This window comes from Perca flavescens, chromosome 13, assembly GCF_004354835.1.
Source record: "Perca flavescens isolate YP-PL-M2 chromosome 13, PFLA_1.0, whole genome shotgun sequence".
Lineage (NCBI taxonomy): Eukaryota > Metazoa > Chordata > Actinopteri > Perciformes > Percidae > Perca > Perca flavescens.
In genome coordinates this window covers 19,733,281-19,760,874 of record NC_041343.1, presented here as the reverse complement: position 1 = coordinate 19,760,874, position 27,594 = coordinate 19,733,281, and the positions used below count along the sequence as shown (strand labels likewise).

The 27,594-nt window shown below is 39.7% G+C and overlaps 1 protein-coding gene across 3 annotated transcripts in view; it reads left to right on the top strand.

Annotated features, from left to right (window-relative positions):
- The window catches only part of LOC114566614 (transcription factor COE1), an 84,532-nt gene extending 63,056 nt beyond the window's left edge, over window positions 1-21,476 (top strand). Inside the window, exons 11-17 of one of the 3 annotated variants that reach the window (XM_028595204.1) lie at window positions 5,981-6,069; window positions 15,050-15,115; window positions 15,276-15,438; window positions 16,552-16,734; window positions 18,546-18,737; window positions 19,845-19,913; window positions 21,388-21,476. In XM_028595204.1, the coding sequence (XP_028451005.1) occupies window positions 5,981-6,069; window positions 15,050-15,115; window positions 15,276-15,438; window positions 16,552-16,734; window positions 18,546-18,737; window positions 19,845-19,912 (761 nt within the window). In that variant the 3' untranslated portion in view covers window position 19,913; window positions 21,388-21,476. Of the gene's footprint in view, window positions 1-5,980; window positions 6,070-15,049; window positions 15,116-15,275; window positions 15,439-16,551; window positions 16,735-18,545; window positions 18,738-19,844; window positions 19,914-21,387 lie in introns of those variants that run through there. The other 2 variants (XM_028595205.1, XM_028595207.1) reach the window with 2 other exon arrangements.
- Window positions 21,477-27,594: the final 6,118 nt, after the last annotated feature.

The following is a 27,594-nucleotide window of genomic DNA, read 5'->3' as shown; positions in this document are numbered from 1 at the left end:
AGGAGAGAGAGAGAGACAGTAAAAAGAAAGAGACATAAAAAAGAGAGACAGAACGGTGGACTTTTAAAACCAGATTGTAAAATATTGATCCGCCCATAAATGGATCACACATATACTGTTACACACATGCAGATACACACATGTACATACACACATATACAAACACAGAGAAAGTCACAGGGAGAAGAGGAGCAAGAGAGAAAGAGATCTCATCTCATAATGGGAAGAATGAAGCAATAATTCAGTGGTATTGAACTGCTGGTTAGCCAGAAAATCGATCTCACCACACCTCCTCTCCTCCTCTTTTTCTTTTTCTTCTTCTCCTTTTACATCTGCCCTGTCTGTCCTTTCATCCACCCAGCTGCACCCTTTTTTTTCTCCCTGCACCTTTGCTCTCTTTTCTTTAAACACTTCCAAAGGATAGGAAATGTAGTATAATAAAATTATAAAAGCACATAACAAACCCCGACATGCAGCATGTTTTTTCTCTTTGTCAAATGCCCCTCTTCTTTTCTTCTGTCTCCCTCCTTCTGTTCACATTTTATTGTGAAACAGGAGTGGAGGGTCTGTCCTCATGAAACTTCTATGAGTATTGATCTGCGGGCAGCTCTGAACTCTGAGAGGAAGAGCGAGGCTGGAGGGGAAGTGATGGAGGAATGGATGGATGGATGAAAGTGGCAGAAGGTGTAGTTAAGAAAGAGGGGGAAGAAGACGGAGCAGAAAAGAGGGAAGAGGGGGAGGTAGAAAAGAGCAGGAGGCATTGATGCGGAGATGCTTTCATGGGCAGCAGGGTGGCAGAATGAGTCAAGATAAAACAGGTTCAAGCATTATTGTCACCAAATCATCTGCTGGTGTGTCTTTGTTTCTTTTGTAGGATGTTGTGACAACATCTGTGGACATTTAAGTCTTAAGGAAAAGCACAACTTGGCAGAAAATAAGAAATAATAAAAAAGAAACAAGCAAACTCTATCAAAATGTGTGATTGACCAGTGTAAACCTAAAGGATGTATTGGTGACTTTGTGGTTCAAGACATACAATGCAACAAGGGTCACTGGTCAAACCAGTGACATTCTGATGGTGTGACATATTTTGATTTATTTGTTTTATTTTATTTAATTTTATTTTTAATTTTAATTTTAATTTTAATTTATTAGTTTATTTGTCAGGGACCATGTACAGTTCAAGCCCTGTACCAGAGTAGCTATACAGCTAACTTACATCTGTGGTCCCTGTGTTTTTATTTTGTTAATCTTTAACTCACTGTTGTTGCTGCCTTTCTTGGCCAGGACATCTCTGGATTAAGGTCAAAAGAGTAGCTGAGCTGAATGGAGACTGTCCTCACTAGAAAAATGACAGCATTTGCCATAAAGTCACTTTTATGTTTTTCTGACGGAGACCTCGTGTGGCTTTGTGATTAGTGGCCGTTGTCTCTTAGAAGCAGCGGTGAAAGTTACATGTCTTCTACTAACCATCAATGTACTTTCTTTTCGTCATGATCATTCTCTAACCTGACCCAAGTAGTTTTAGTTGCTAAAACTTCCCCAAATAACACTAATAAACTAACTCACATACACACATGAATTGCACATCGGATTTGTGCACTTTAATTTGTGACTTTTGATATATAGTACAGCTTACTGTATAGAGAGGTAAATATGGCACATACATACTTGTAGGCGTATTCATCATCCTCTTCAGCACCATGGACAGCTGACATTTAAGGAGGTTAACATTTTTTCAGGTTTTTTCAATTGTCTTAAAACAATACTCACATGCCTACATTAAAAGAGTCACTGCACCCTGTGGTCATTCTTTTTTGCCATACCGGCCATAGAGATCCCTTTCTAATGCAATTCTAATCAGACTAAATCCACAGTTCTCGTTCTCTGCAAAAATTAAGCTCAGCTAAAGCAGAAGTTTGTGCAGGCAGAGTTAGACAACATGGGTATCTTTGAAAGCTACTGACTTTTTACTTTAAAAAATCCCTCTTTTTGTTTTCTCTCCTAGCAGCTCTGAAAGGAAACACTGTCAATGAAAAGAGGGCATTTTGTGCTAATACTGTAGGACTATAATTTTGGAAGATATTCTCTTGATTTGTCTAACTCAGAGTATTGATGCCTCAGATTAGCTTCAGATTAACCTTATAATGCATTATTTTCCCAATCACTTCCATCACAATCATGTTAGAAAAGTATCACAGCCAGTATGAGCAGGAGGAATGATTACAGCGTGCACTAACTATTTCACTGTACATATGGGTATATCAATATTGTTTTAAGACTCAACCAATGCAATCGCTCTTGAGAGCTACTTTGGAAAACACAAGTAAAAAATGTAAGAGCATTCATAGATATGCTGCTAGAGAACACGTCTAACTAAGATTGATTTGTTATTGGGAAACAGGACCCTGTTTTGTCATTCAAGTTGGATGTTGGGGTAGTTACACCGCAGCGCTGTGGAGTAAGGTCTGGCAATGTGAGACTAGGGTAGTTGATAACTTCTTTGGGAGTTTCTTAGCAGGAGTCACACATCTCAAAACACTGTCACTGGGACACCCATCTGTAAAGTTGGAGATAAGTGTATTTGGTGTTTGTGGGTGTCAGTGTGACCAGTGTTTCTTTGGTGGATGCACTATGCAGTAGCTGGTATTACCGATGCCTTTTACAGCTGATGTGTAATCATTTGGACGGCTTTTGCTGCACTGATACTATTTTTATTTCTGTGTAGAAAGAAACCACCAAAGAAATCACTGGAGAAACTTTACCTTTTTGACGCACAAACATACACACGTACCTACTGAAACCCATAAACACACACAAACATGTACACACCATCTAATGTTGAGAATATTGTTCTATTAATAAAGAGTCGGTTGGAGAAACTAAGGCATCAACACTACTCTAGGTCATCTTGTTATGTACATACGTGTGTGTGTGTGTGTGTGTGTGTGTGTGTGTGTGTGTGTGTGTGTGTGTGTGTGTGTGTGTGTGTGTGTGTGTGTGTGTGTGTGTGTGTGTTATATCAGAGTTGGCTTCGGTTAAACGTCTCTAGAGAGTGTGGATCTGACACTGGCAGTTAATTCTGACAGTTGATATCCCACTGACTGTTAGGCAGCTGTTTTTCTAGTTTTGTTTTTCTCAACCATAACTGAGTTTAGTTTTTTTTAGTTTTTCCTTTCGTTTTTTGGAGGGTTTAACATGCACTCTCTTCTCCTCATTCCTGAATTTAATTTAATTTTTGTCTCTTTTTTTGCTTCAATGTATCCCTTGCTTCACTTTCTCTTCTGTTCTCCACAACATAACTCCTCCAGACCAGACCTCCAGATGTAATCATCATATATAAATCATAAAATCATAATTGGTCCAGAATTTTAAGAAAAAAAAAATAATGTTTCCTTGGACAGGGGGAAGTATTGTTCATGACAGTGAAACATCTGGTATTTTTACAGCTCACAATTTATGAAGTTATGTTGCTAACAAATTGAGCAGTTTAGGACATAACAGAAACCAGAAACTTGGGTGTGATGTGATAATAAAACAGACATACAGTACATATAAAACACATGCATGCACAAACAGACACACACATGCATGCACGCACACATACATGCTAAATAAAATACATAAGACATTCAGCTGCAAGTAATTTATCAGTGCTGGATGTGGAAAGTACCAAATATCACTCCTGCTGCACACTTGGATATCACACACACCATCTGCCCTCCACATCTCTTCATCTAGTGCAGCCTCTCTACCTCGTTCTTTTTATTCTCTTATTCCTCCCTCCATCTGGCATACACACACAAACACACACACACACACACACACACACATACACACACATGCAGTAACTTTAGCACAGGAGGTTCAGCAATGGGGTGAAGACACATGTTCAGTACAGATAAATAAACACACGCAATACTTTAAACCATCACTCAGAGCTTTTAGAGCCTGACTTGATTGACATACTGATTGGATAAAGACTGTAGAAAAATGTAATTGCGACATTAAAGTGAACACTAAGCACCCTTTAAGACCCTTTAGATTATACCTACAGTGTTATTATCATACAGATGCTTTTGACACCATTAGTTCTTCCACCATGTCTATTCATCTCTGAATATTTACATGTTGCATGTTGTTGGGCTGCTACCACTGATCCCAACAGTAGAACAGCAGTGTCCAAGCTTAAAATTGTAGAAAGGGGCATTTCACCCAAACAATTTCCTCATTTACCTCTCATGGTATTTAGTAGGGCTGTACCTGAATCACAATTTTCCAAGTTGATTCTAAGCCGCAAGTTTAGACCAAATATTAGACTTTTCAGTGCTTAGCATTTTTTTCTTCATGACACCAACCAACAACTTCATGCCAAGTCCCAGGTTTTACCTACAGGACTTACGTTTCAGTGTTTTTTTTTATCATCATCTGGAATGTGAAGACATCAGATTGTCACAAAGTTTTGTTATAATATCCTAGTGTCTCTCCTGCCTTTCTCTGTGTCGACTGACAAAACTAAGCTCAACTCGCGTGACTTCTAGACTGATCACCAACATTTAAGGGAAATAGTTTAAATGCTCACCAGCAGACAAAAACAAGTCACACATTTTCACACCAACAGCCTCCCAGAACAACCAGTCGTCCACTGTTGTCCACTGAGTGGCTTCACTGGAGAAAATCCAGTGAAAATTGCCACAGTAGAGGTTGAGAGATGTGGTTTCCCCAGTTGCAGTTTCCCAGCCACATTTTGAACTGCTGACCTTTCAGTCACAAGCCTGCCTCTCTAACCTCTAGGCTTTTGTCGGCTTTAAGATATCATGCTGAGCATGTTCATTATTTTCCAACCCAGTCTTCCAAAAAAAAACTACTTGATACCAGCGTGGTGCTTGGGAACAAAATGTCACAAAATGAGATGTCATCCTCTCTCCTCACTGCTCAGATCCCCCCCCCCGCTGATTGGCACAGATGTTGTGATTCTGTGTCTGTTTATGATGTGTGCAGGCTCAGGTTTAACAGCATTGAAGGTGCACTGTGTATCATTTTTAACAATCATAGTCTGCTACTACGTTCTTTTTAAAACAATGATATTGAAAATTTAAAAAGAGACAGTTGACTGAGGCATAAACCAGCTGAAATCGATAAGTCAGGAAGGATGGAAGATCTTTGCATGATAATATGTCATCACAACACAACCGTACGAAATGTATAAAAGATGCATTAAGTTAAATGTGAAATCCTACTGCAAAGTCTACATATTTAGATTTTTTCAGGATTGAAGTAGGCCAGAGTCAGCTCTCTTTTCCAACCAACACTCATTGGTCAGTCTCTACTTGCACTGCAGTTTACAATATATGATACCATTGGGATTTTACTGGAAATCGTCAGGATTGCTTTACATCAGAAAAAGAGGTTAAGGGTGCAAAACAAAGCCAAAGTTTCTAGAGACAGCAGATGGTGGAAATAGAGAAAACACTGATGGAAAATCTTCTTGTGCGTGTTTTTTCTTCACTGAAGCAAAAACGAAGGACTGCCAAATAAGGCACAACATGACAGGACTTGCTGGTAGGATATGCTACCTGTCCAGGACCAAGTCAGACAGACTAAGTTAGCAATTAGCTGGTAAACAAAATGAAGCATTTAGCAGCTAAAGTGGCAGATATTTCTTTTAGGAGTTGGTGGAGACTAAAACAGAGTTAATGGGGTATTAGTTATGGAGTTATGGAAGAAAGGCAAGATTGTTCAAATATTTGCAACATCTTTAATGGTTTGACATATCAGTTGTGCAGCATGAAATCACCACTGAATATGCACAGTTTTCCAGACTTTTCCCGAGAATTTGAAGTGCCTATCTCATGAGATCTTAAAGAAACCTATGTACAATGTATTTGTATAATGTAGAAAACCTCCTGTAGCTGGAGAAATTAACGATAAAACTACTTTTTACTCATTCCCCCTTTCTGTTCCTCCTTGTCTTCTGCAGCACTAAATGAACCAACCATCGACTACGGTTTCCAGAGGCTTCAGAAGGTCATCCCTCGACACCCTGGAGACCCTGAGAGGCTGCCAAAGGTACAGAAACAATTTACTGTACATTCACCTCTTGCACATTTATGTGATGCCTTAACTGGACAATGAACGTAGAAAGAGCAAAGCTCTATCCCTTGCTTAGGGACATTTCAAAAACACAGATGCAGTAGCTCTTACAGAGATCAAACCAGCAGCTTACATCGAGCTACACTGACATGCTCTGCTGTCAAAGAACAAGCACACACACACAATAATTCAAAACAGTAAGAACATAATCATTTTGTGTTTACGTTTCATTTGTTTGTTTTGTGTGTGTTCTTTTTATATTTCTAAGCAGAATATGTGTTTTCAAATCTCCTGTGGGTTGTGTTTTTACCTCTTCATGAACTCTGTGTGTGTGTGTGTGTGTGTGTGTGTGTGTGTGTGTGTGTGTGTGTGTGTGTGTGTGTGTGTGTGTGTGTGTGTGTGTGTGTGTGTGTGTGAGCTGCTTAAAACGGGGTGAACGTTTGAATCTTCTCCAGATCAGAGAGTCATATCTGATTATTTGTTTATCAGCTGGAGATCAAGCTGAGTGTATAAAGGATCAGCAGATGTAAACAATTAGCACCAAACGATGAGCACGGCTTTGATACCAAACCCTGTCATCTTGATCTGTACATGCAGAGTCATTTTTCAAAGTGTGCGTGTGTGCGTGTGTGTGTGTGCGTGCGTGTGTGTATGCGTGCTTACTGAGCTGGCATTATTCATCTTATAACTTGCCTATTTGGTGCTCAGGGTCATAACCTTTTAAAACAGCTGCTGTTGATTGGCTCCCCGTCCCCACTGGAGCTGATCCAGGATTGGCTGTCTTTGCTGTGACATCATTAAAGAATGGGCGCTGGTCACGATGTGATGATGTGGCTACGATGTGATGTCATCACTGCCGTGCCGACACCCTGGCTCCAACTCATGTGTTTGCAATGCAATGTGCATTATTACTGTGGGAATGTGTATAATGCATCAGAAACCTCATGTTTGTGAAGTCCATGGAATCATAGTCTGTACTATATGTATGTATAGTATTTGTTGCTTTCACTTGTTTACATTATGGTGTTTTTTTTAATGTTGTCTAAATGCTGGTATTAAAACCTACAGTCAAGTTAAGAAACAGGATAAATATAATGAGGTCATGACTGAGATATAGCTTAAAGTAATATGTGGTTTAAAAAGTATATAAGTTTGTGGGTTCAATATAATGAAAAAGATGAAGTATTACAGAATGTTATAAAGTTTACAGTTAGGGGTTTCAGTATGTTAAGGAAATGTTACAGATCGTATAATTGATTATGTTAACAGATTAGATAAAGTTATTAGGTGTAGTGTGGTCAACTTCAGCCCAGCATCCCCAGAATTATGTCCATATTGGTTGATTACACAGCTCAAGGTTTACGACCATTGCATTGCCAGTTTTCAGTGCCCACGCAGGAGGTAGTGTGCCTTAGGGCTGCAACTAATGATTATTTTCCTAATCAATTAGTTTAACAATTATTTTCATGATTAATTGACTAACTTTCAATTCATAAGACATCAGGGAATTGCCCATCACAATTTCCTTGAAATTCATATATTTTAGAAACTAGAAGCTTCAAATGTAGGCATTTTTGTTTGAAACATGATTGGGATGATTAATGCTGTTGTAGGCTTTTTGTTATTGATGTCGTTAGGCAAATTAATCTTTCAGCATATTGAAATTCATTTGGTCTGAGAGAAAACTAGACTTCTGCACCTCCTCTTGGCTCTGTTTACAGGCTTTAGAAAATCTAGCCCGTGACAGGAGACTTTGGCAAATAACAGGTCATTTCAGAGAGCTAGTGTTCCTATTGGCTGTTTTGCACATGCATATGCACATACGAAAGAGAAGGTAGAGGGAGAGCTGCAGGAAGTGGTCTCACTCTAGGCAAATCCTGGCTTATTTATTTTTTTTTTTTAGCTTTTACCCATTACAACTTTAATTGATTATCAAATCGCTTGCCATTTGATTTTCTGCCAATTGATTAATTAATTAATCAACTAATGTTAATTTATGTTGAATTGAAAGATGTATAGAGTGACTGTTCTTTTCATGACGTAAACTATACATCCGTGTCTTCCTTTCTGATATCACTATATCATTTGTTTCATGAAGCAGAGTTCTGTTAAAGGGCATTGGACAGGTTGAAAAGTGTTTTAAGATTTAACTTAACTACAACATAAATTGTGCAAAAGGCTGTAAGAGTCAGGACTGAAGTCAACCCATCAGAGTAAATGTATTTTTTAAAGTGCTCATATTATGCTCATTTTCAGGTTCATAATTGTATTTAGAGGTTTTACCAGAAGTGGTTTAATTTTCAGAAAACACTGTATATTTGTTGTACAGCACATTGCTGCAGCTCCTCTTTTCACCCTTTGTGTTGAGCTCTCTGTTTTAGCTACAGAGTGAAACATCTCACTTCTGTACCATCTTTGTTGGGAGTTGCACATGTGCAGTAAGTACTGCTAGCTAGTCAGTTGCAGAGTATGAGGGCGTGCCACGCTAGCAGCTAGGCGAGCATTATAACGTGTGTTACAAAGGGATGCACGTTCATCACGGAAGTAAAGGCTGGACTACAATAGAGCTTTTTGGAGCAGTTTTTGAACAGTGTTTTCTGTTGGAGATGGTAAGTCCCTTTGGGCTTTTTTTCTTTGTAAATCTATAACGTGCACAAAAAGATATATAACACAATAAAGGAAATGGAAAAAGCCAAAAAGCACAATATGAGCACTTTAAACATATGACTAGGCTGTTATACATAGAGCAACTTACCAAGAATGCTGCAGGAAAATCAGTTCAGGAAATGATGGTAGCAACCCAAAGTGTGCGATACCATAAGTGATGTTATTTCCACCTTCTAGTAAGGACTGAATCAGAGCAGAAGAAGAATTGACTCACTTTTTCATGCATAAACTCACACTAGATTTGTGAGAGATGTACAGAGCATGACACACACCTTGTTAAAACAGAATAAGTAATACTTCCAGTTTTTCCTCTCTGGATTTCTACAGAAATGTATAGGGGAAATAATGCTTTACCGCAGTTGTTGTTAGATTTATTTATACAACGGATAAATTGATCCAAAGCGATCTAATTGGTCAGAACTGCATTTTGAGCTGTCAGTTCCCTTGAAGCATGCTGGGAGTGTGGAAAAAGAAGTGGTTGCTACTTAACTATTAGGTATTTTACTTGGTTTATACTTTCATTATTATTGTTTTTGTTTTTATGTTTTGGCACTACCCTCCATTACAGACAGTGAATATACATTAATTAAGCCAAAATACCCAATATGACATTTTAACAGTGATATGCATAAAAGAGTTGACATTTACTGTAAAATTTTTATAATGGCAAATATAAGGGGAAAAACTGAAAAATCTTGCTTTATCTGAGCTTTAGCCAACACGTTTTCTTTTGTGGCTGTGCATGTCAAGAGAAATAAAAAAAATTAGCATATTACTTGTACTAAATGGGTCCATAAATACTGTAACAACCAAATATTGATATCACTTCTGACCCCAGTCTACCATAAAGCACTTTAGCATTATTAAAAAACAATATTGGCACTGTACTTTTCCAGGCCTATTTGTATTTTTCTTATTCCCTTGGATAACCGGTCAAGCTTATTATAAGCAACATGATGTCACTAAAGATTTTTCCAGGCAAAACTACAATAAGAACCACCAAGCTGCTGGAAATGCAACCAGTGTAGCTAATGTATTGATCGGGCATCAGGTCTAACCAAGAGACGATAGAGAGACGAATCGGCGCTAAATGTGGAGTAACTTCTAGAGCTTTTTTATCATGACGAGATCAACAACACAGTTTTAGGGAGCACGAGAACCGAAATCTCAGAATTTGTACTGTTGATGATTTTCTGTTTAGAAGTGTGTGTGTGTGTTTTTTGTGTGTGTGTGCGCATGAGTGTGTGTGCTTGTGCGTGTGTGCACACGCACACACTTGCTTGTTGCGAGTATCGATCAGCCCTTATATTGAAGTTATGAGAATTTGTTACAACCAATATGAAAACGACAGACAGACAGACAGACAGACAGACGGGGCAGTGGAGTGTATGAGAGGATTACCAGTGGACAGCCGATTCTGTAATTGTTCAGTGAACATTGAGGGGATTTTGCTTGCCACACACACACACACTAGTGTTCAGCTGTTATTTTGTGTCACCGTGATCTCTTCAGAATCCATCCATATGTGCTCATACAGTTACTGTACACAGTGACCCACATATGCGCAGTGGAGCCGAAAAACATTTTTATTGTGCTGTTTAAAAGACGTGGAAGTTACATGGAACACTCTGAGACTTTTGTGTTGGAAAATCAGGGACTTTTCTGGGGGTCTCCAGCTTTTGTTTTGCCCCAGTTACATACTCCCAGCTTGTAAGAACAACCACAGGTTACAGTGTGGTAATGCTACAACAAATATTCATTTATTTTGTATGTACTAAATGTTGTATATTCAGTAGCTTCAACAAACTAAAATGTTTAATAATCAAGAGCCAGCTATAAACAGTTTTTATACACTAATCTGCTGCTATTCACCTGTGTGGGCGATCGGCCGCTAACTGCTGTAAGAGAGTAAGAAACAGAAATGCCTCTTTGGATGCAAAAAGAAATCAATCACCTCTTGGCGTGCAGCCCCCTCCTCACGGCTGCTGTAAAAGGTGGAAGAAAAAAAACAGCACTGAAAGACAATAACTGCCCTCTCAGGTTTTGGAGTATTTCCGGAAGCTTAATGAGTAAAAGGTGGTGTTTTTGCACAGATTGCACTGCTGCATGACGATTTTACGATTTACACTGAACCCAGATAATATCAGTATGCTTTTGTACTGTAAGTGTGTTTTCATCCACCTGTTTTTGTGTACATGAAAACATTTGAGCGTAAAAAAACAGGAATTTGAAATAAAAGTAGAAATATCGCAAAAAAATGTGTTCCTCAAAAATTGATGACACATTTCTATCATGATTTCCACAGGGTTATCCATATTTTCAGAGATGACTAGTACTCTTCAAAGTAGGTCATCTCGTGATCTTCTGATTTAATGGCACCTGGATGGATTCATTTGCATTTTCTTTTGCAGATTTTCAGTCAAAATGTGCATTATATTCACATGGAATGAATGGAAAAGAAAACACAATGGCATATCAGTCTATTAGTGTAACTTTGAAAAACAGTTTATGTAACAGAGGAAACCCTATATCATAACATCCAGAACTACATACTTTAAGGGAATCATTGTGTACAGGAATGTGTGTGTTTCTCAGTGAAGGATTTCACTGGTTTGACAAGGTTTGAACAGTTGACCAGAGTGTGTCACCCCCGTTAGACTGGCAACCTTCTCTGGTGACTCACTGAGCTGACATCTGTATGCGACTCATTTTGATGAAGTCATACATTGTACTGAGGTCATGTCATCAGCATCACCATACTGAGTAATCCTGGTGGTGCATGAACACACAGTCATGAAAAAATTAAACTCTCAATATATATCTTCGTTATTCACGTATATGCACATAAACTAAACTCATGTGTCGATGTTCACCAGTGAGAAAAGATTAAATTTAAAACCACATATATTTATGTCATATTCGTTCCCTAGGGGTGTGTGTGTGTGTGTGTGTGTGTGTGTGTGTGTGTGTGTGTGTGTGTGTGTGTGTGTGTGTGTGTGTGTGTGTGTGTGTGTGTGTGTGTGTGTGTGTGTGTGATTGTTCCCCACATATCTCTGAGCATACATGTACAGTATGATATCATCTCTGTGCGAGGTGTGACCCTGCATGTACGGCATCCCTAATGGGACATTAGAAGCGGATCAAGCGGCTAATGTACCAGCATTAGTGAGGAATAAGTCATGTGTGTGTCATATCTGTGCTCACCCGGCACACGCACGTCACACACACATCTGACCCCATGGATACTGAGCTCAGTATTCCCTGGTCCTAATGCATACAGCGTGTGTGTGTGTGTGTGTGTGTGTGTGTGAGCACGTTTGGGCGCGCACACGTGCGTGCATGCGTAATGTATGGTTATCACATTAGGGCTGGTCATAACTCAGACAGTAAAAGCACCTAGACACCTCCTGTTATTCTTTCTCTCTGCCAGCAGTTCTGTCTTTTCTTTCACTCACTCCCTCCTTCTCTGTTTGACTGTCAGTCAACATGTCTGTCTGCATATATACCCGAAACAGACAAGAATAGATTATATTTAAAAAGTCTTGATGATGAGTTAAAGGGCTTGCATCTTGAAAAAAAAGACTGACATGACAATGACAGCTACATGTAAGGCGTATATTCCATAAATATTTGACAACAGATAAAGACAATTTAGGACAATCACATGAATCAAGGCAAACGTTTTACTTTTAGATTAAAGCTTCAAAATCAAGATTTATTGCCGCAATTACATGAATCAAAGAAAAAAGCAGCAATCTGTGATTAAAAAAGACATGTCAGAGTTGGCTTTTGTCACTCTGTTGTCATCATACAATTAAAAAAAGTGAAATAAAATGAAATTATTCATCATTATCTACTGTAAACCCAGAAAGCAGTTAATGGACAGAAACATGTAGGAAAGGGTCAATCCCAACAAAACCCAGTGAAAGCACTGATTTGATGATTTGTGTGTCTTAAAATGTGCTCAGTGTATCCCCTTACATTCTAAACAAACTTATTTGCTGATGAAGATCGTGATATGCTGGAAAAAAGACTGTACATGGACCTTAAATTAGGATGATCTTGTCAAACTACGATTTAAGGTCAAGATTGAACTTTCAACCCTAGTATTTTAGACGGTTAGGTTAGGTATACTGTATAAATGTTGTTTGAACAGCCTTTCAAAGACTATATTTGAATGTTTATTTGGGACCTAATGACATTAAAATATAGTCCTTAAAATGCTGTTGAAACAACAGTTCCTATCATCAGTAACTGATGTGTAAAACATGCTCACTTTTCAAGTATCCCAGTTTCAATCTCGCCACATAGATATCTGTTGACATGCATATCATCACATCAAGGACGCAAACACAACATTTTTGCAGTATTATGGCACTAACTCAGTTCAAAAGTTTAAACTGATACCTGAAAGATATAATTACTCTATTTATACTATTTTTGCTACAATTTGTTGTTGCTGCAGGCGATCCCATTGACAAAAGTTTAGGCCCCCAGGAAGTCAAAGGCTAATTATTTTAGACTTTTTAATCAGTTTTGAAAAAATAAACGATGCCCACAAGATTGACAACAACACTTTCATTCTCATTCATATCAACACAATGCAGCTGGAAGCACTACTCATTTGTATTGAGCAGGAGGTAATCCATCGAACAATAGTTTGTTATTTACAGACGCAACCTGGGAGAGATTAATTAGGCGATGTGAGAAGCTTTGTGTCTAAATATGAAAAGATGTAAGCAGGCAAAGTATTCAAAGTGCATCGATCCCAGCAGTCAGAGGCTCTGAGTGATTTATTAGCAGAAGCCTGCAGACCTGATAATGATGATGTTACCAGAGGATCATCTTTCCTTCCCGTTTATCAGCTACTGCCTTACTGGAACCACTCGAACATTCAGGATCAGGTTTCCATTTGTTTGTGTTTGTGTTTGTGTGTGTGTGTGTGTGTGTGTGTGTGTGTGTGTGTGTGTGTGTGTGTGTGTGTGTGTGTGTGTGTGTGTGTGTGTGTGTGTGTGTGTGTGTGTGTTTTCCGCTCAACAGTCCAATAATGAAAGGTTAACAGAGAGCCAGCCTGGCCATAATAATGTGTAAAAGATTGAATTTAGCACTATGGACAGGCACACTAAAACTGCTTACTGGCTCTGTGACCTCTCATATTGTATCCTCACACACACACACACACACACACACACACACACACACACATTGATGGAGAGGCAATATGTTCCACCAGGCACAAACTGAAAAGAACACATGCAGCCAACGTGTGTGTGTGTGTGTGTGTGTGTGTGTGTGTGTGTGTGTGTGTGTGTGTGTGTGAGAGGATGTCACACAGTGCAGGTTAATACTGTGAAGCACGGAGTAATTTTCTCTCTGTCGCCGGGCGGCCTCACGCTGTGGAAACGACAACACATTAACTGTTAAACAAGACACCTTAGACCCTGGGGTGGGGGCCAAGAGAGAAAAAGGGGGAAATACTGAGAGGGTGGCAGGTGAGAAAGAGCGGGGAAACAATAGAGAGACTTAGAAAAAGAGAGAATTGTAAAGGGTTTGATGGGTGGGGAATATAAGAAAGACAATTCCCAATGTGGAGGCAAAGCAGAAAAAAGTAGGTGGTGGAGAAAAAGGTGAAAATGGACCTGGGGGAAGGCAGAAGAGGGGGAGGAGGAAAACACTGATCTAGCAATAATTGATAACTGATAACATTAAACCTAAGAATGCAGTGCAAATACAGCCGTACTTATCACAAACACTGGAGAATTATATTATTAATTATGAAAATAATAATCAATATGGGGGGAAAAAATCAAAGATGTTGGCCTTGGAAGGACTGCCACTTCCGAACTGCTCACATTGCATCATTGTGGTCTGATTTGATCAGCAATGCACAGCAGAAGAGCCCACAAAGCACTTTAGATTTACTTTAAAGTATATTTTAAATGCCTGTCACTTTAAGATGTCATTTAGACACAGAAAAAAAGATGCATAAAAGCACTTGACATGACAGCAGATAATCTGTCTTTAAAAGAAGTGAAGAGCAATTTGTTTATCATGAATAGATGGTGAAATGGATGTTGGTGTGATGGGGGGGGGGGAGGGGGAAGGATTGCACATGTGTTTTTTTAATACCTTGTATGGTGATGTGGTTGTTCATCTGCCTGTATGTCTTCACATACTAAAACCTCGATGTAACTTACTGGTGAATTTTGATTTTGATGTTTTACATGTGTTTACTACAAATAAACTGAGGCAAATTCTACCTTCTTCTTTCTCTCTCTCTTTCTTTCAGGAGGTAATTTTAAAGAGAGCAGCCGACCTAGTGGAAGCCCTCTACGGTTTGCCCCATAATAACCAGGTAAGGAACACACACACACACACACACACACACACACACACACACACACACACACACACACACACACATGCAAACATCCACACGGAAAGCAAAATATAGAATGAAAGTGTTATTTTTAGTTTTCATGTTTGTGGTAATCATTCTGTTGTGTTTCCTGTAGGAGATCATCCTGAAGCGTGCGGCAGACATTGCAGAAGCTCTCTACAGCGTTCCACGAGGACACACCCAGCTTTCCGGCTCCACCCACAGCGGCATGATGGGGGTCAACTCCTTCAGTGGGCAGCTGTCCGTCAACATCTCTGAACCCCCACAGGGCAATCAGGGTAAGAATTGTACCATGCTTTGTATAGATCATGAGTTTGTCAAATACACATCACCACTTCTGACCTAGAGGCACATAGTACTCCTATTTTACCTTTGAAAGAAAAAAAAAATTGATATTACATTTCTAGATATTCACAAACAGAATCGTGTGTTATAATCCAAGATAAATTATTTTTTACAGAAAATGCATTAATATGCATATGTTGTTGAGTAAACAGGTGCAAACAGCCTAAACTGCTTTGTTCTGATGCTATATTGATTAATGTCTAACAAAGTCTTGCAGCTGTTCTGAAATCACTGCAAACATGAAACAGTATAACTTTTTGCTTAAAAAAAAAAAAGTCTAATGTCTAAAATTTGTAAACTGTCTCCCATTTCCAAAGTTCAACTCAGTAAACATATGTCATCTGAATGTCCAACTGTAACCCAGGCAGAACAGTTAGGTTTATATTTAAAACTGTCCTCCCCTGAAAAACAGCCACGTAAGGCGGAGCTGCAATTACAACTCATATTTACGTTTTTAACGCCATCTAACGGCCGTAGTAATTGTCACGGACGCAAAGCAAAAGGTAAGGCATCGAAGTATAATCCAAATTCTGTGTGGAGGCAGTTAGGGTGGTGGTCAAACAAACACAGACTTTCCCCCAGGAGACCAGAGTTCGTGTCCCATTTAAAAATTAAAGTACACAGCGAGTTTTTCTTTTTACTTTACAGAACAAGCAGAGCTACGTCACATTCTGCATCACGTGCACAACCAAAAGTGAAGTAATATCAGATTTGGACCCAAACCATAATCTTTTTCTAATCTTAACTAAGTATTTTTTTTTTGCCTAAACTTAACCAAACTGCGACCATTTCACAACGTTAACGACCCGAACGGTTACGTTCTCTGATTTAGATATGAGAATGGAAAACGCTCCTTTGGGTCATATTTCCTGCCCCCACTAGGGGCGCTAGTTTATGAAAAGCTTCTATGGGTCGTATTAGAGGGTAGGAATTAATGTTGGTTAAATACATGTTGGTTTATATCATGAATGATCTGTGTTCATATTACTTCAACCAACTGTCCAATCACCACATGTTCCTCTTCCTCTCTTCCACATGTCCTGCAGGATTCGTGCGCAGCAGCAGTAGCGTGTCCCCTCACGGTTACGTGCCCAGCTCCACGCCTCAGCAGACCAGTTACACATCTGTCACCAGCACCATGAACGGCTACACTAACAACACCGGCATGACCAACCTGGGAGGCTCGCCTACTTTCCTCAACGGCTCTGCAGCCAACTCGCCTTATGCTAGTGAGTGTACATGTGTTCATTTACTCCACATATATTAATATACACACACAAACTCAATCACATACTACACCTGGGGAGAAATACGTGTTTTACAAGCTTTTAGCTTCTTTACCATGGAAGAGCTTGAACCAAACTGTACTGAAGTTACTTATTATAGAGTCATTGTAGCTGCCACCAAGCTGCTTCAAAATGCAGTTGCATAGCTACCAGTTTAATTACAGGTGCGCAACACTGCATACATGCATGCAGATCTTACAAACGTGTACCTACACACGTCTGTGGACAGGAACTGAAAGTCTCAGATCTGCCGAGTGGAGATTCCCCCATGGGGCTTTCTGTCTCTGTGCCTTCAAAAACAATCACCAACTCCATTTTGTCCTCCGACCATCTCCTCCCTCCTTCCCGCTTCCTTTCATCTGACAGCCACACCTCTTTTCTCTCTGTTGGTTAATTGCATCCCTTTTCCATTTAGCAGAACACAAGAGGGAGGGGGGGGGGGGAGTTATAGAGATGTGAGATGTTTGTAGGCTGATATTTTGACTTTGGAAGAGTCGACTAAAAGTGTGTGGAAACATGAACATTACACTCGTCTGAGATTTCTAAACATCTCATTCCTCAACAATGGGCATCAATACTCTGCTATAACAGCCTCCAACTCTCCTGGGAAGATTTCCGACATTATTTTGGAAGGGGTTTTCTTCGATTCAGCCACCCGAGCATTACTGAGGTGGAGCACTGGGCTCGCTCACAGTCCGGTTATTTATTATATAAATTAATCCCAAAGGTGTTAGATGGGGTTGAGGTCAGGGTTCTGTGCAGGCCAGTCAAGTTTATTCACACCAAACTCTGAAAACCATTTCTTTAGGGATCTGGCTTTGTGCACAGTGGCATTCAAACAGCAAACAGCCCCAGATTAACACCAAATAACACTAAAGTAATTTGACAGGGGTGTCGACAGACTTTTGGCCCTATAGTATATTCTCAAGAGGCCTATTTCACAACGTCATATCATGATTTCGTGTAAACATACACGCCACTTTCCTAAAGCCAAGTGGCGTGTTATCTGTATGCATTTTGAGCTATCCACATGTATGTCAGCAGTCTGCAACGTCACAGCGTAAACATACACGCCCCTTTCTAAAGCCACGTGGCGTGTTATCGCGAGGCTACGTGTTATCGCAAGGCTGCGGTTGGGTTTAGGAAACGTCACACGCGGGTTGGGTTTAGGAAAAGAAGAACAGGTTTGGGTTTCAGAAACGTGACACACCACGCGGGTTGGGTTTAGGAAAAGAACAAACATGAAAAGGAAACATCACACGCGGGACACGATGCATGCTCTCCTGGGTGAAAGTCAATTCACACACAATCGCAAGGTAATGTAAGTCAATGGAGGCCAAACACCGTTGATAAACGCACTAAAAAGCGAGTATGCGTCTTGATAACACGCCAACAATGGCATACAAATTGGCATGTCATACATACGCCACTTCATGAAATCAGTCTGTATTTCAAGCTACTTTTTGTCGCATATCATGACTGAACCATTAATTTAAAATTTAGTTGACATAACATCTTAAAAACGTGTATGTATATCATTATGTCTTACATAATGTGGAGACTTTCGAAAATGTAATTGATGAAATAACAAATTGGAGCATTATGTTCAATAAAGTAACCATAATCTGTCTCTATTTTTTATTCTCACCCTTCATCCTTATTCCATCCCTTTTCTTCTTCATTCCACCTCTCATTCTCTCTTACTCCTTATTCCTCCTCTTTCCCCTTACACAATGTAATTACCACCATCAAAGTTGTCCCATCCAGTCCCACTATGGCCTCCTCCACCTCTCTCCCCTCCAACTGCTCCTCCTCTTCTGGCGTCTTCTCGTTCTCTCCAGCCAACATGGTGTCGGCGGCCGTTAAGCAGAAGTCCGCATTCGCTCCAGTGGTCAGGCCCTCCTCCTCCCCTCCGCCCTCCTGTACCAACGCCAATGGGCTCCACGGTAATTTACCATGACAGCAGCCAATCAGTCAGAGGATGCTTAGCGGGAGGACTTCCCTAGCAGATATTCTGCCTTTAGAGTCCTTGTTGTGTTCCACATCCTTCTCTGATCAAACAGTAGGTGTATACTCTGTTTTAGAGTTGAGTTTTTAGGTCGGTCTACCACTTTGGTCCAGACTGAAATATCATTATACCATTAGATGGATTACCGTGAAATTTTATACAGACATTAATGGTCCCTGAAGTGTGACTCCTATGACTTTGGTGATCCTCAGATTTTTCCTCTACAATCCCCATAAGGTTCACATTTGTGTTGTTTAGTGGAATGTCTTAACACCTATTCTTGATATTCATGTCCCGGTCAGAATGAATTGTACACGTAATAACTTTGGTGATAGTTCATCTAGTTTTGTCCAATTTAGCCAATACTTTGATTTATGAGCAAATACATTCACAACTAAAAACATTCCCATCTGACTCAGCTGTATTTTGTTTTCATGTTAGCATGCTAACACGCTACATTGAAAGCATTATACCTGCTAAACATCAGCATGTTAACATACCAAAACAACAACATACAGTACATTGCATTTATGATTGTTTTTTTCTGTCAAATCTGTGATTACAATTTAAAATGTTGGCAACCAAATCCAATATAATGGTAGAGACAGGACACAGTTTTCAGTTTCAAGGCCATGTATTTTCAAAGCCCAATCATCCACGCCTTCTTCCTCCAAACCGCAGCACTCCTATAAGAACATCATGCTACATCCACATTTGCTTCTTAAAGTAAACATTTGTTGTAGTTTTAACTAACAACAAAAGATTTTTTTTATGCAATTATTTTAAATTAAATGAATATTTTTCTGGTGAGGACAATTTCTTATCCAAGTCTTCTTTTTGTTCTGCTTCAGCTTTTGGATTAACATTTTTTTTTTTCATTCCTTCTCCTCTCTCAACTTTTAACCCTTCCTCTTTTTATTCCTCTGTCCTTCACCCTTCCTTTTTCTTTCTTCCCTTTCTCTCTTTCTCTCTCTCTCTCTCTCTCTCTTTCTTTCTCTTTCTTTCTCTTTCCTCTCCTGCCTGTCTCTTTGCCTCTCTCTACCAGATCAAACATTTGTGGACTCTAGCAAGTACTCAACAGCCAACTCTCTACAAGGCCTGGCCTTCACCTGAAGTATGTCCCTCAACTATCTCTTCCTTCAACTCTGTTGACTAATTGCATTTACAACTTTCGGTAAACTTACTAATTACTAATTACAATAAACTGCCTTTCATGTTTCACATCTTTTACCTCTGAATGATCTTTCACTCACTTTCCTGTGTTTTATCCCCAACTTCTCTTTCATCTCATACCATCCTAATCAATCTTATTTTCTCCCTCCATCTTCCCTTCTGTCTCATCATCACCTCTCCATCCTCTTCCTCCTTTACTTGTCCATCCACATCTCATCCCACAGCGCAGATCTAGCTATTCTGTTGCCTGGTAACCCCTCCCTGTCTTTTTATTGGCTGGGAAAAAAGACAGGAAGTTGGATATTTACAGAGACAAAAAAAAAGACATTTGGCACAGAGAATTTATTTCTCAACATCACTGGCTTTGTTTAGCTGTGTGTGTGTGTGTGTGTGTGTGTGTGTGTGTGTGTGTGTGTGTGTGTGTGTGTGTGTGTGTGTGTGTGTGTGTGTGTGTGTGTGTGTGTGTGAGAGAGAGAGAAATCATGTGCGGGGGTGTGGGAACTCAAAGCGCAGCCTCAAAGCACAGCTGAAATAAACACTCCCCACTTACAGTTTTACACACACACACTTTCTTCTGTCACACACACTTGGTGATCACACACTGACAGCTTACGTAGGGAGCGATCAACAATGACAGCTGTTCAACTCTCTTGACAGTTTATACTGGCAGTATACCTGCCCTGCCCTATGTGTGTGTGTGTGCTCGTGAGCACCTGAGACAAAAAATAAAGAGAAAAAAGAATAAATGGAGGCTCGCCTGAAACAATACATTTTGTAGAGTTTTGTCATGCTGGTACTAAAAGTTAATTGTTTTCTCTTTAAAGTTCTCACTCACCATGACATATAAAACCATTTGTTTAATAATTTCTTCAGTCTGCTGCTGCTGTTGCTGTGTGTGTGTGTGTGTGTGTGTGTGTGTGTGTGTGTGTGTGTGTGTGTGTGTGTGTGTGTGTGTGTGTATGTGACTTTGGGCCGGGCTCTGCCTCTCACATGTTGACACCCATCCCTTGGGTTTAAATACAACGCCATGATGCAATCTGTCAAGCACACACAAACATACAGTAAAATACGCCAACTGTTCCTGCGCAGAATTAAATGTGTGTGTGTGTGTGTGTGTGTGTGTGTGTGTGTGTGTGTGTGTGTGTGTGTGTGTGTGTGTGTGTGTGTGTGTGTGTGTGTGAGAGAGTAGCATCGCCAAGAGCCAACTTATATGATGTCGCCGCTCGGTTTTACTGATTTATTCATCTATTGATCTTTTAAATGTCGCTGCAGTCACACAGCTGCACAGATGGGAAAACATATTGATGTATTTATGAGGGAATTTTTTATGACGATGAAAAATAGTTGGCTCTGTTTTAAAAGTTTTTTTCTCTTTTCCCTCTTTCTCTTCCTTCGTTTCTTTTTCCACCCAACAGCAATCCCGGGAATGATCGTCCCACCCATGTAAAGGTGTGTGTGTGTGTGTGTGTGTGTGTGTGTGTGTGTGTGTGTGTGTGTGTGTGTGCGTGCGTGTGTGTGTGTGTGTGCGTGCGTGTGTGTGCTTGTGGGTGTGTGTGTGCGTGTGGGTGTGTGTGTGCGTGTGTGTGTGTGTGTGTGTCCGCGCACACATGTGTGTGTGTGTGTGAGTGAGACGGTGTGCGAGATGAACCAAGCACACTCAAACCAATCCCGATTGAGGATTCCGGTGCGAGTCAGACTCCGGTCGGGGATGGAAGCAGCTGTCCCGATCTGAAGGAACAAACACAACTCAGGCCCTTTCTAACACAGAACAACTGCAAGAAAAACAGACTAACAAAATCAAAAACAAAGACTGTTTGCAAAGAAATAAGTTGTTAAGACTTTGTACACCTTGATGCTTTTATAGGAGAACGGCCACGCCTACATTATGACTCTCCACCGAAACAGGAAGTGTATTTATTTTGGAGAGAATCCACTTCTTCTCTTTAATGATTTTTTTGTGCAACAGTTAACGTTTGATAATCATCTTCTAACTGTATCTCACATGAGGGGTTTTCTATTTATGAAGTTTGGTCATTGATGAAGGATTATAATGTGAAGAATACCTGACGATGATGGTGATAATGATGATAATGAAGAGGCTTCAGGATTCATACCAGGTCAAATCCAGCCGACACAGACAAGCCAAACCAGACACACACTTTCACTTCTTGTTGCCAAATCACACCACGTCACCCTTTCAGTACAAGCACTCAGACAGCGAGGTCTTCCTCTGCATTTAATCGATTAGCTGAATATTGAGATGCTTCCTGCCTGCGACTGATGCTTCAGTTTTACCCATTCAAGAAATCCCCATGTTTACTTTGAGCTTGCTTCATATACATCTGCACTGCTGCTCCTATGTGCTACATTTTCGAGAAAGAGATTCAAGAGAGAAATTGGACATGCGGCAGTTCTGATTCAGGATAGATTTGACAAGCTAACTGTAAAAAGGCCATACATAAGTACATGAGTGTGTGATCACTGGGTGCCAACAGCAGCTTCCCTGTTAAGGATTTGACCCAACAACTCTGCCACTGAGTCCGTCCATCGGCCCTGTTACCACCTGATCTGTTATAAAGTCGGACACCGCCACAGCAACCTCTATAAGAGGGGGAACATGTCTTAAAGATTGCTGCCATTTTGACTATGATTTGTTGTGAGAGTTGCCTTCTCAAATGTTTGTCTTAATACATAAATCCTTATTTCTGTTTTGTTTTTCTTTTGGTTTGCTGTGTTCTTTAAATTCTTCCTGCCATCTGCCAGCCAATCAGATTGTGTTTCTTTTGTTTCCTGCCCACTTATCTGGTGTGATTGACTATTTGAGTGAGAAAATTATCCAATGGTGTGTCTTAAATGCTGCGCTGCAAAGAATGTCATTAAATCTTCGACTGAGTCTTAAATTTAAATTTTTTGAAATGTTCTGCCACTGAGGTTCACTTTTTTCAAATCTGAACCTGGAATTCAGTTTATATTTTTACAGTAGTACTGTATTTAAAAGTACACCATTTCACCATATTTGCATCCCATTTTGCACTTGTTTTCTTAAAAGGTAAAGATAAAGTGTGAAATTTCATATCTTTGAAAAAAAAGGACTTTATTGCAGCGCAGAACAATTAGCCAGCGACATGTCTTAAATGCAGTGTGCAAGAGTGAGCAAGAAAAGTAGCTGATTTGTTGTGAAAGTCACTGTTCTCTCAGCCCTGCAGTGTGTGGTTCAATAGTCTTAATTCATTTCTGATTATATTAATTTTGCCAAAGCGCTTATTTGAGAAATTAATGCCTAAACAGTCTTATGCCACAGTTTCTATGCTATTTGTGTTTTTTTTGTCACACAGTCAGAAACTGTGTAAGAATGCCATACTGTGTACAACTGTCAGTTGTTCATCATTTGAGTCTAACCACCTCCTTAGCCAGAAGTCAGTAAGACTTAGGGTCTGTCATGAAAGCAGTAATCAAAAAATGGGATGAATTATTAGGGACGTTATCAAGTATTTGAAAAAAGACATTACAAAAACATTTCTAATTTCAGGAAAAACAACTGAAACCCAGAAAACTCACATGCCCACATGGCTTTGTTTCTCATGTCTAAAGATTTGAACGTTATTAAGACATCTTATTTGTTTTGTATTATAGTATCTGTTTATAAAAAGCCATATTTCCACTGCCAATTTGCGTCAAACTAAAATAAGCCATGGTGTATTTCTTTTATCATTTGCAAGTCAAGATAGCAGGAGGATATTTTCATTTCATGTCACAATATTGTTGTTGTATAATTATTGTTAAGGTTTGCATAATTTAGTCGCGTTAATAGGTGTAGAGTTTATAAATATGTCATTATGATTATCTGTTTGTCTTCCATGTGATGGATATAAAGATGGAACAGAGCTGCTTAATGAAGGCTTACTCCTGCAGCCACTTCTCCTGCTTCAGTCAGGTTTTCTGTCCTCTCATTACTCCTTTCCTCTGTTCATTTCCCTCCTTCGCCTTGTTTTGATTGTGCTTTTAATACTCTGTCTCTTTGCTCTCTTTTTTCCCCTAACAAAATGAGCCACCTATTTATTTTATCTCAAATATGGGTCTGAAGACCACTTTTGCGGTTTGTGTCTATGTCAGAGTGTGCCTGTGTGTGTGTGTGTGTGTGTGTGTGTGTGTGTGTGTGTGTGTGTGTGTGTGTGTCATCATTTTTCTGTGAATGAAAAATGTGATGTTTTAAAGCTAAAGGATGTTTTGTTTTTTATAGTACATTTATAAATACCTGTACAGAAAGGAGTACATAGAGGGTTTGGTTAAAAGAAGTATGATCAGAAGTACTTGTCCAACAACAGTTATAACATTTATCATGGCTTGTCTGCGTTCAGGCTTATGGTGGTCATCATTCATACACACATTATCAGCAGTATCAGTGTGGAGGGAAAGAGTACAGAGGAAACTACTGTAAAGATGATAATGTTGATTCTTTTTTTATTTTAAGCTTTGAAGTGTAAAATAACTTTGACTTTGACTCTCACTATATTTAATTAAAGTTCTTTCTTCTCTGTGAAAAAAAGGTGTTGGTTTTTCACTTTGTTGCTCATAACTGTGACTCAAACTGCATTATAATGTGGAGAGCCACACATGTGAGGAAATGACGCAAGTGAGGATGCAATTAAGATGATTGAGATGCACCAATGCAGTTTTCAGTGGAGAACTTTCTTGGTCCCGCTCTGCAGGAGCCTGGAGGGAGGAGTCAGGTTGTCACCAAGATTCAACTCAACTGTGTTAACTTCCTGAATCCTCAATATAAACTGGTGGGACTAATGCTGCGTTCCAGGCAACCCGTAACTCGTGTTTTCACAACCTTCTACCCGTGAAAGTGCCCTGGAACGGCAGTCAAACCCCTAACTTACTACTCATGAACTTGTACCAGATCGTTGTACTCCCAGTTACAGTTTTGATGTCACACACACATAAACAACAATGTTGATGCTGTACACAAGCCGGTGATTAACAGTGAGAAATATAAATAAATAGACATAAACAGGCAACCTAAAGTAATTCGGCACATTGTAATCAAAAGAGTGTGTAATACTACAGGTTATGTTTATTAAATGAAGCCCAAAATATGTTGCCGACTAGAAATCGCTAGTATCAGCTAGTGCTAGCTAACATCAACGTTAGGTAGAGCCGGTAGCTAACACTAGCTAGAGGGGTTTGTGGTTACTTTGCCTGGAACGCTACCAAGTCGTGAGTTGTGACGTGGCTAAAAATTGTGTCTGGAATGCAGCATGAGCCAGTTTTACTGTAGATAGGTTGCATTTAGTTTAGTTTCTCTTCACTTAAAATGGACCTGTTTTACTTAACATTAACTTAACTCATGTACTGTATGAGCTCAGCTCTTTACCCCACCTTAAGACATTGAGCTTGTTTGAAAGATTCACATCTTAGAAAGCCAAAGACTAGTCTCACTTTGCCAGACCTTCTTCACAGTGCTGCGGAGGAGGGTCTGGCTAGGCCACACAGCATTCCAGGATGGGAAAAAACGTACTCTGAAGGTCATAAGGTGATAAGGTTTTAAGGTGTTCATGGATATAATTTATTAATTTGATACAGTGACTGTGACTAAAGGCAAGAATATCTTGTAGTTGAAGTTTTGGATATTGGAGCTTCTTAACATACTATAAAATAAAAAGGTTTTCAGTTACTTTCAATGGCATTATCTAACCTTCAACTAGAAAATCAAGCTAAATGTTTGCTGATGTAAATATACAGTACTAACATTAAACATAATTAATCTAAGAGCTAATGCTTTGTGAAGTGGCTAGTATTTTTGTAATTTACAGAAAAGATTAAATAAAGTATGCAACACAGAAATTAGAAGGGCACTCGGAGAGCGCAGACCTCCACCAAGGCATGCCCTGTCACAATGTTAATGCAGTGTGAAGTTGGGAACTACATTTTCAGATTATTCCGACACCACATTAATGCAGCACAAATGCCCTATCTTACAATGTTAACGAAAGGGGAAAAATAACTTGATAACTGTGATTCGGATCTGCTCCAACATTTTATGGGTTCTTCCTTGGCCCATGCTACACCCTTCCACCACGTTTCATGAAAATCAAGCTGGTAGTTTTTCCATAATCCTGTTGACAGACCAAAAAAACAACAAACAAACGGACAAACCAAACCGAAAACATAACTTCCTTGGCAGATGTAATGAGATAAAATAAATTGAAACCCTTTGAGCCATTGAGTAAAGTGAAAAACCCCTGTTGGTTTATCTTGCCTCACAAAACTGTCCACAGCTATTAATTACAGTAATTGTTTCAATCAAACAACTTTTATTACTAAAAGACTCAGAGTTAAATGTGAGATGAAATATGAATTAAAGTGAAACTAAATAGTGACTTGTTACGACACATTCTTCACTGTTGGACTGTTCAGCTCCATTCCAGTAAATCACACTTTCTTCTCGGTCAAACTGTTACACAATATGTTGTAAAACTCAGACAGAGGAGGGTATTCACTCTGTGGGTGTATTTGTTTCATTATTTTCATGTATTTTTCTTTTTATTTCTTCTCCATTCTTCTGTCACATCAAGCTGTTTCTATCTCCAGCAGCTCTGATGTTGAGCAAGTCTACTAGCACTGCCAACGTTGGGTCATACACACTCATACGTGTGTGTGTGTGTGTGTGTGTGTGTGTGTGTGTGTGTGTGTGTGTGTGTGTGTGTGTGTGTGTGTGTGTGTGTGTGTGTGTGTGTGACAATACAAATTCTCTAGTGAGACCCGTTTCTGTAATGAGACAGATGGGCCCTGCCTGGAGTTAGCTATCAGCACAACCACAGGCTGTGTGTGTGTGTGTGTGTGTGTGTGTGTGTGTGTGTGTGTGTGTGTGTGTGTGTGTGTGTGAGGTGTTATTCTTCTATTCCTACCCTGCAGGCTTAATCAAAGAGGAGCCACAGATGTCTTATTGACACCAATTAGTTTCTGTCTCATGGCACACACACATGCACACACATTAATACACACGTATTTACAGTTTAAACACACATCCGCATTTTCATTTCTTAGAGTTGATGTGTTGAATTTGGGATTATCTATGGCCTCCTCTCGATGGTTAAAAGACTGCAGTCGATTTGTTTGAGTGCTAACTGCACATATTCACAATTGACAAAAACATACCACTTCAATGGCTTGTTGCCTGTGTGTGTGTGTGTGTGTGTGTGTGTGTGTGTGTGTGTGTGTGTGTGTGTGTGTGTGTGTGATAAGTCTGAGGAGACAGGACTGAAGACATCCATTAGCTAATGGATCTCGCTCTCTCTCAATTTTTTCCTCTCTCCTCTTCTTTTATTCCTCTCATCCTCCCTCCATCACCACATCACACTCCTGGTGCTCTTAACTCTATCATGAGGAACCACACACGCACACACCCTAATCCCCTCTCTCCTCCCTTCTCCTCTGCCCTCCTTCAGCTGGATTCAAAACCTTTATGTACACAGACTGGGCAGCCATCCTTCTTTTTGGCCCCATTCATTTGGCCCACTGGTTTCAACAGTTTCAACATCAAGAATGTAACCATTAATTTAATATTACAGCAACACAGGAAAGTGAGAAGTGGACAATGAAGATTTGCCCTCAAA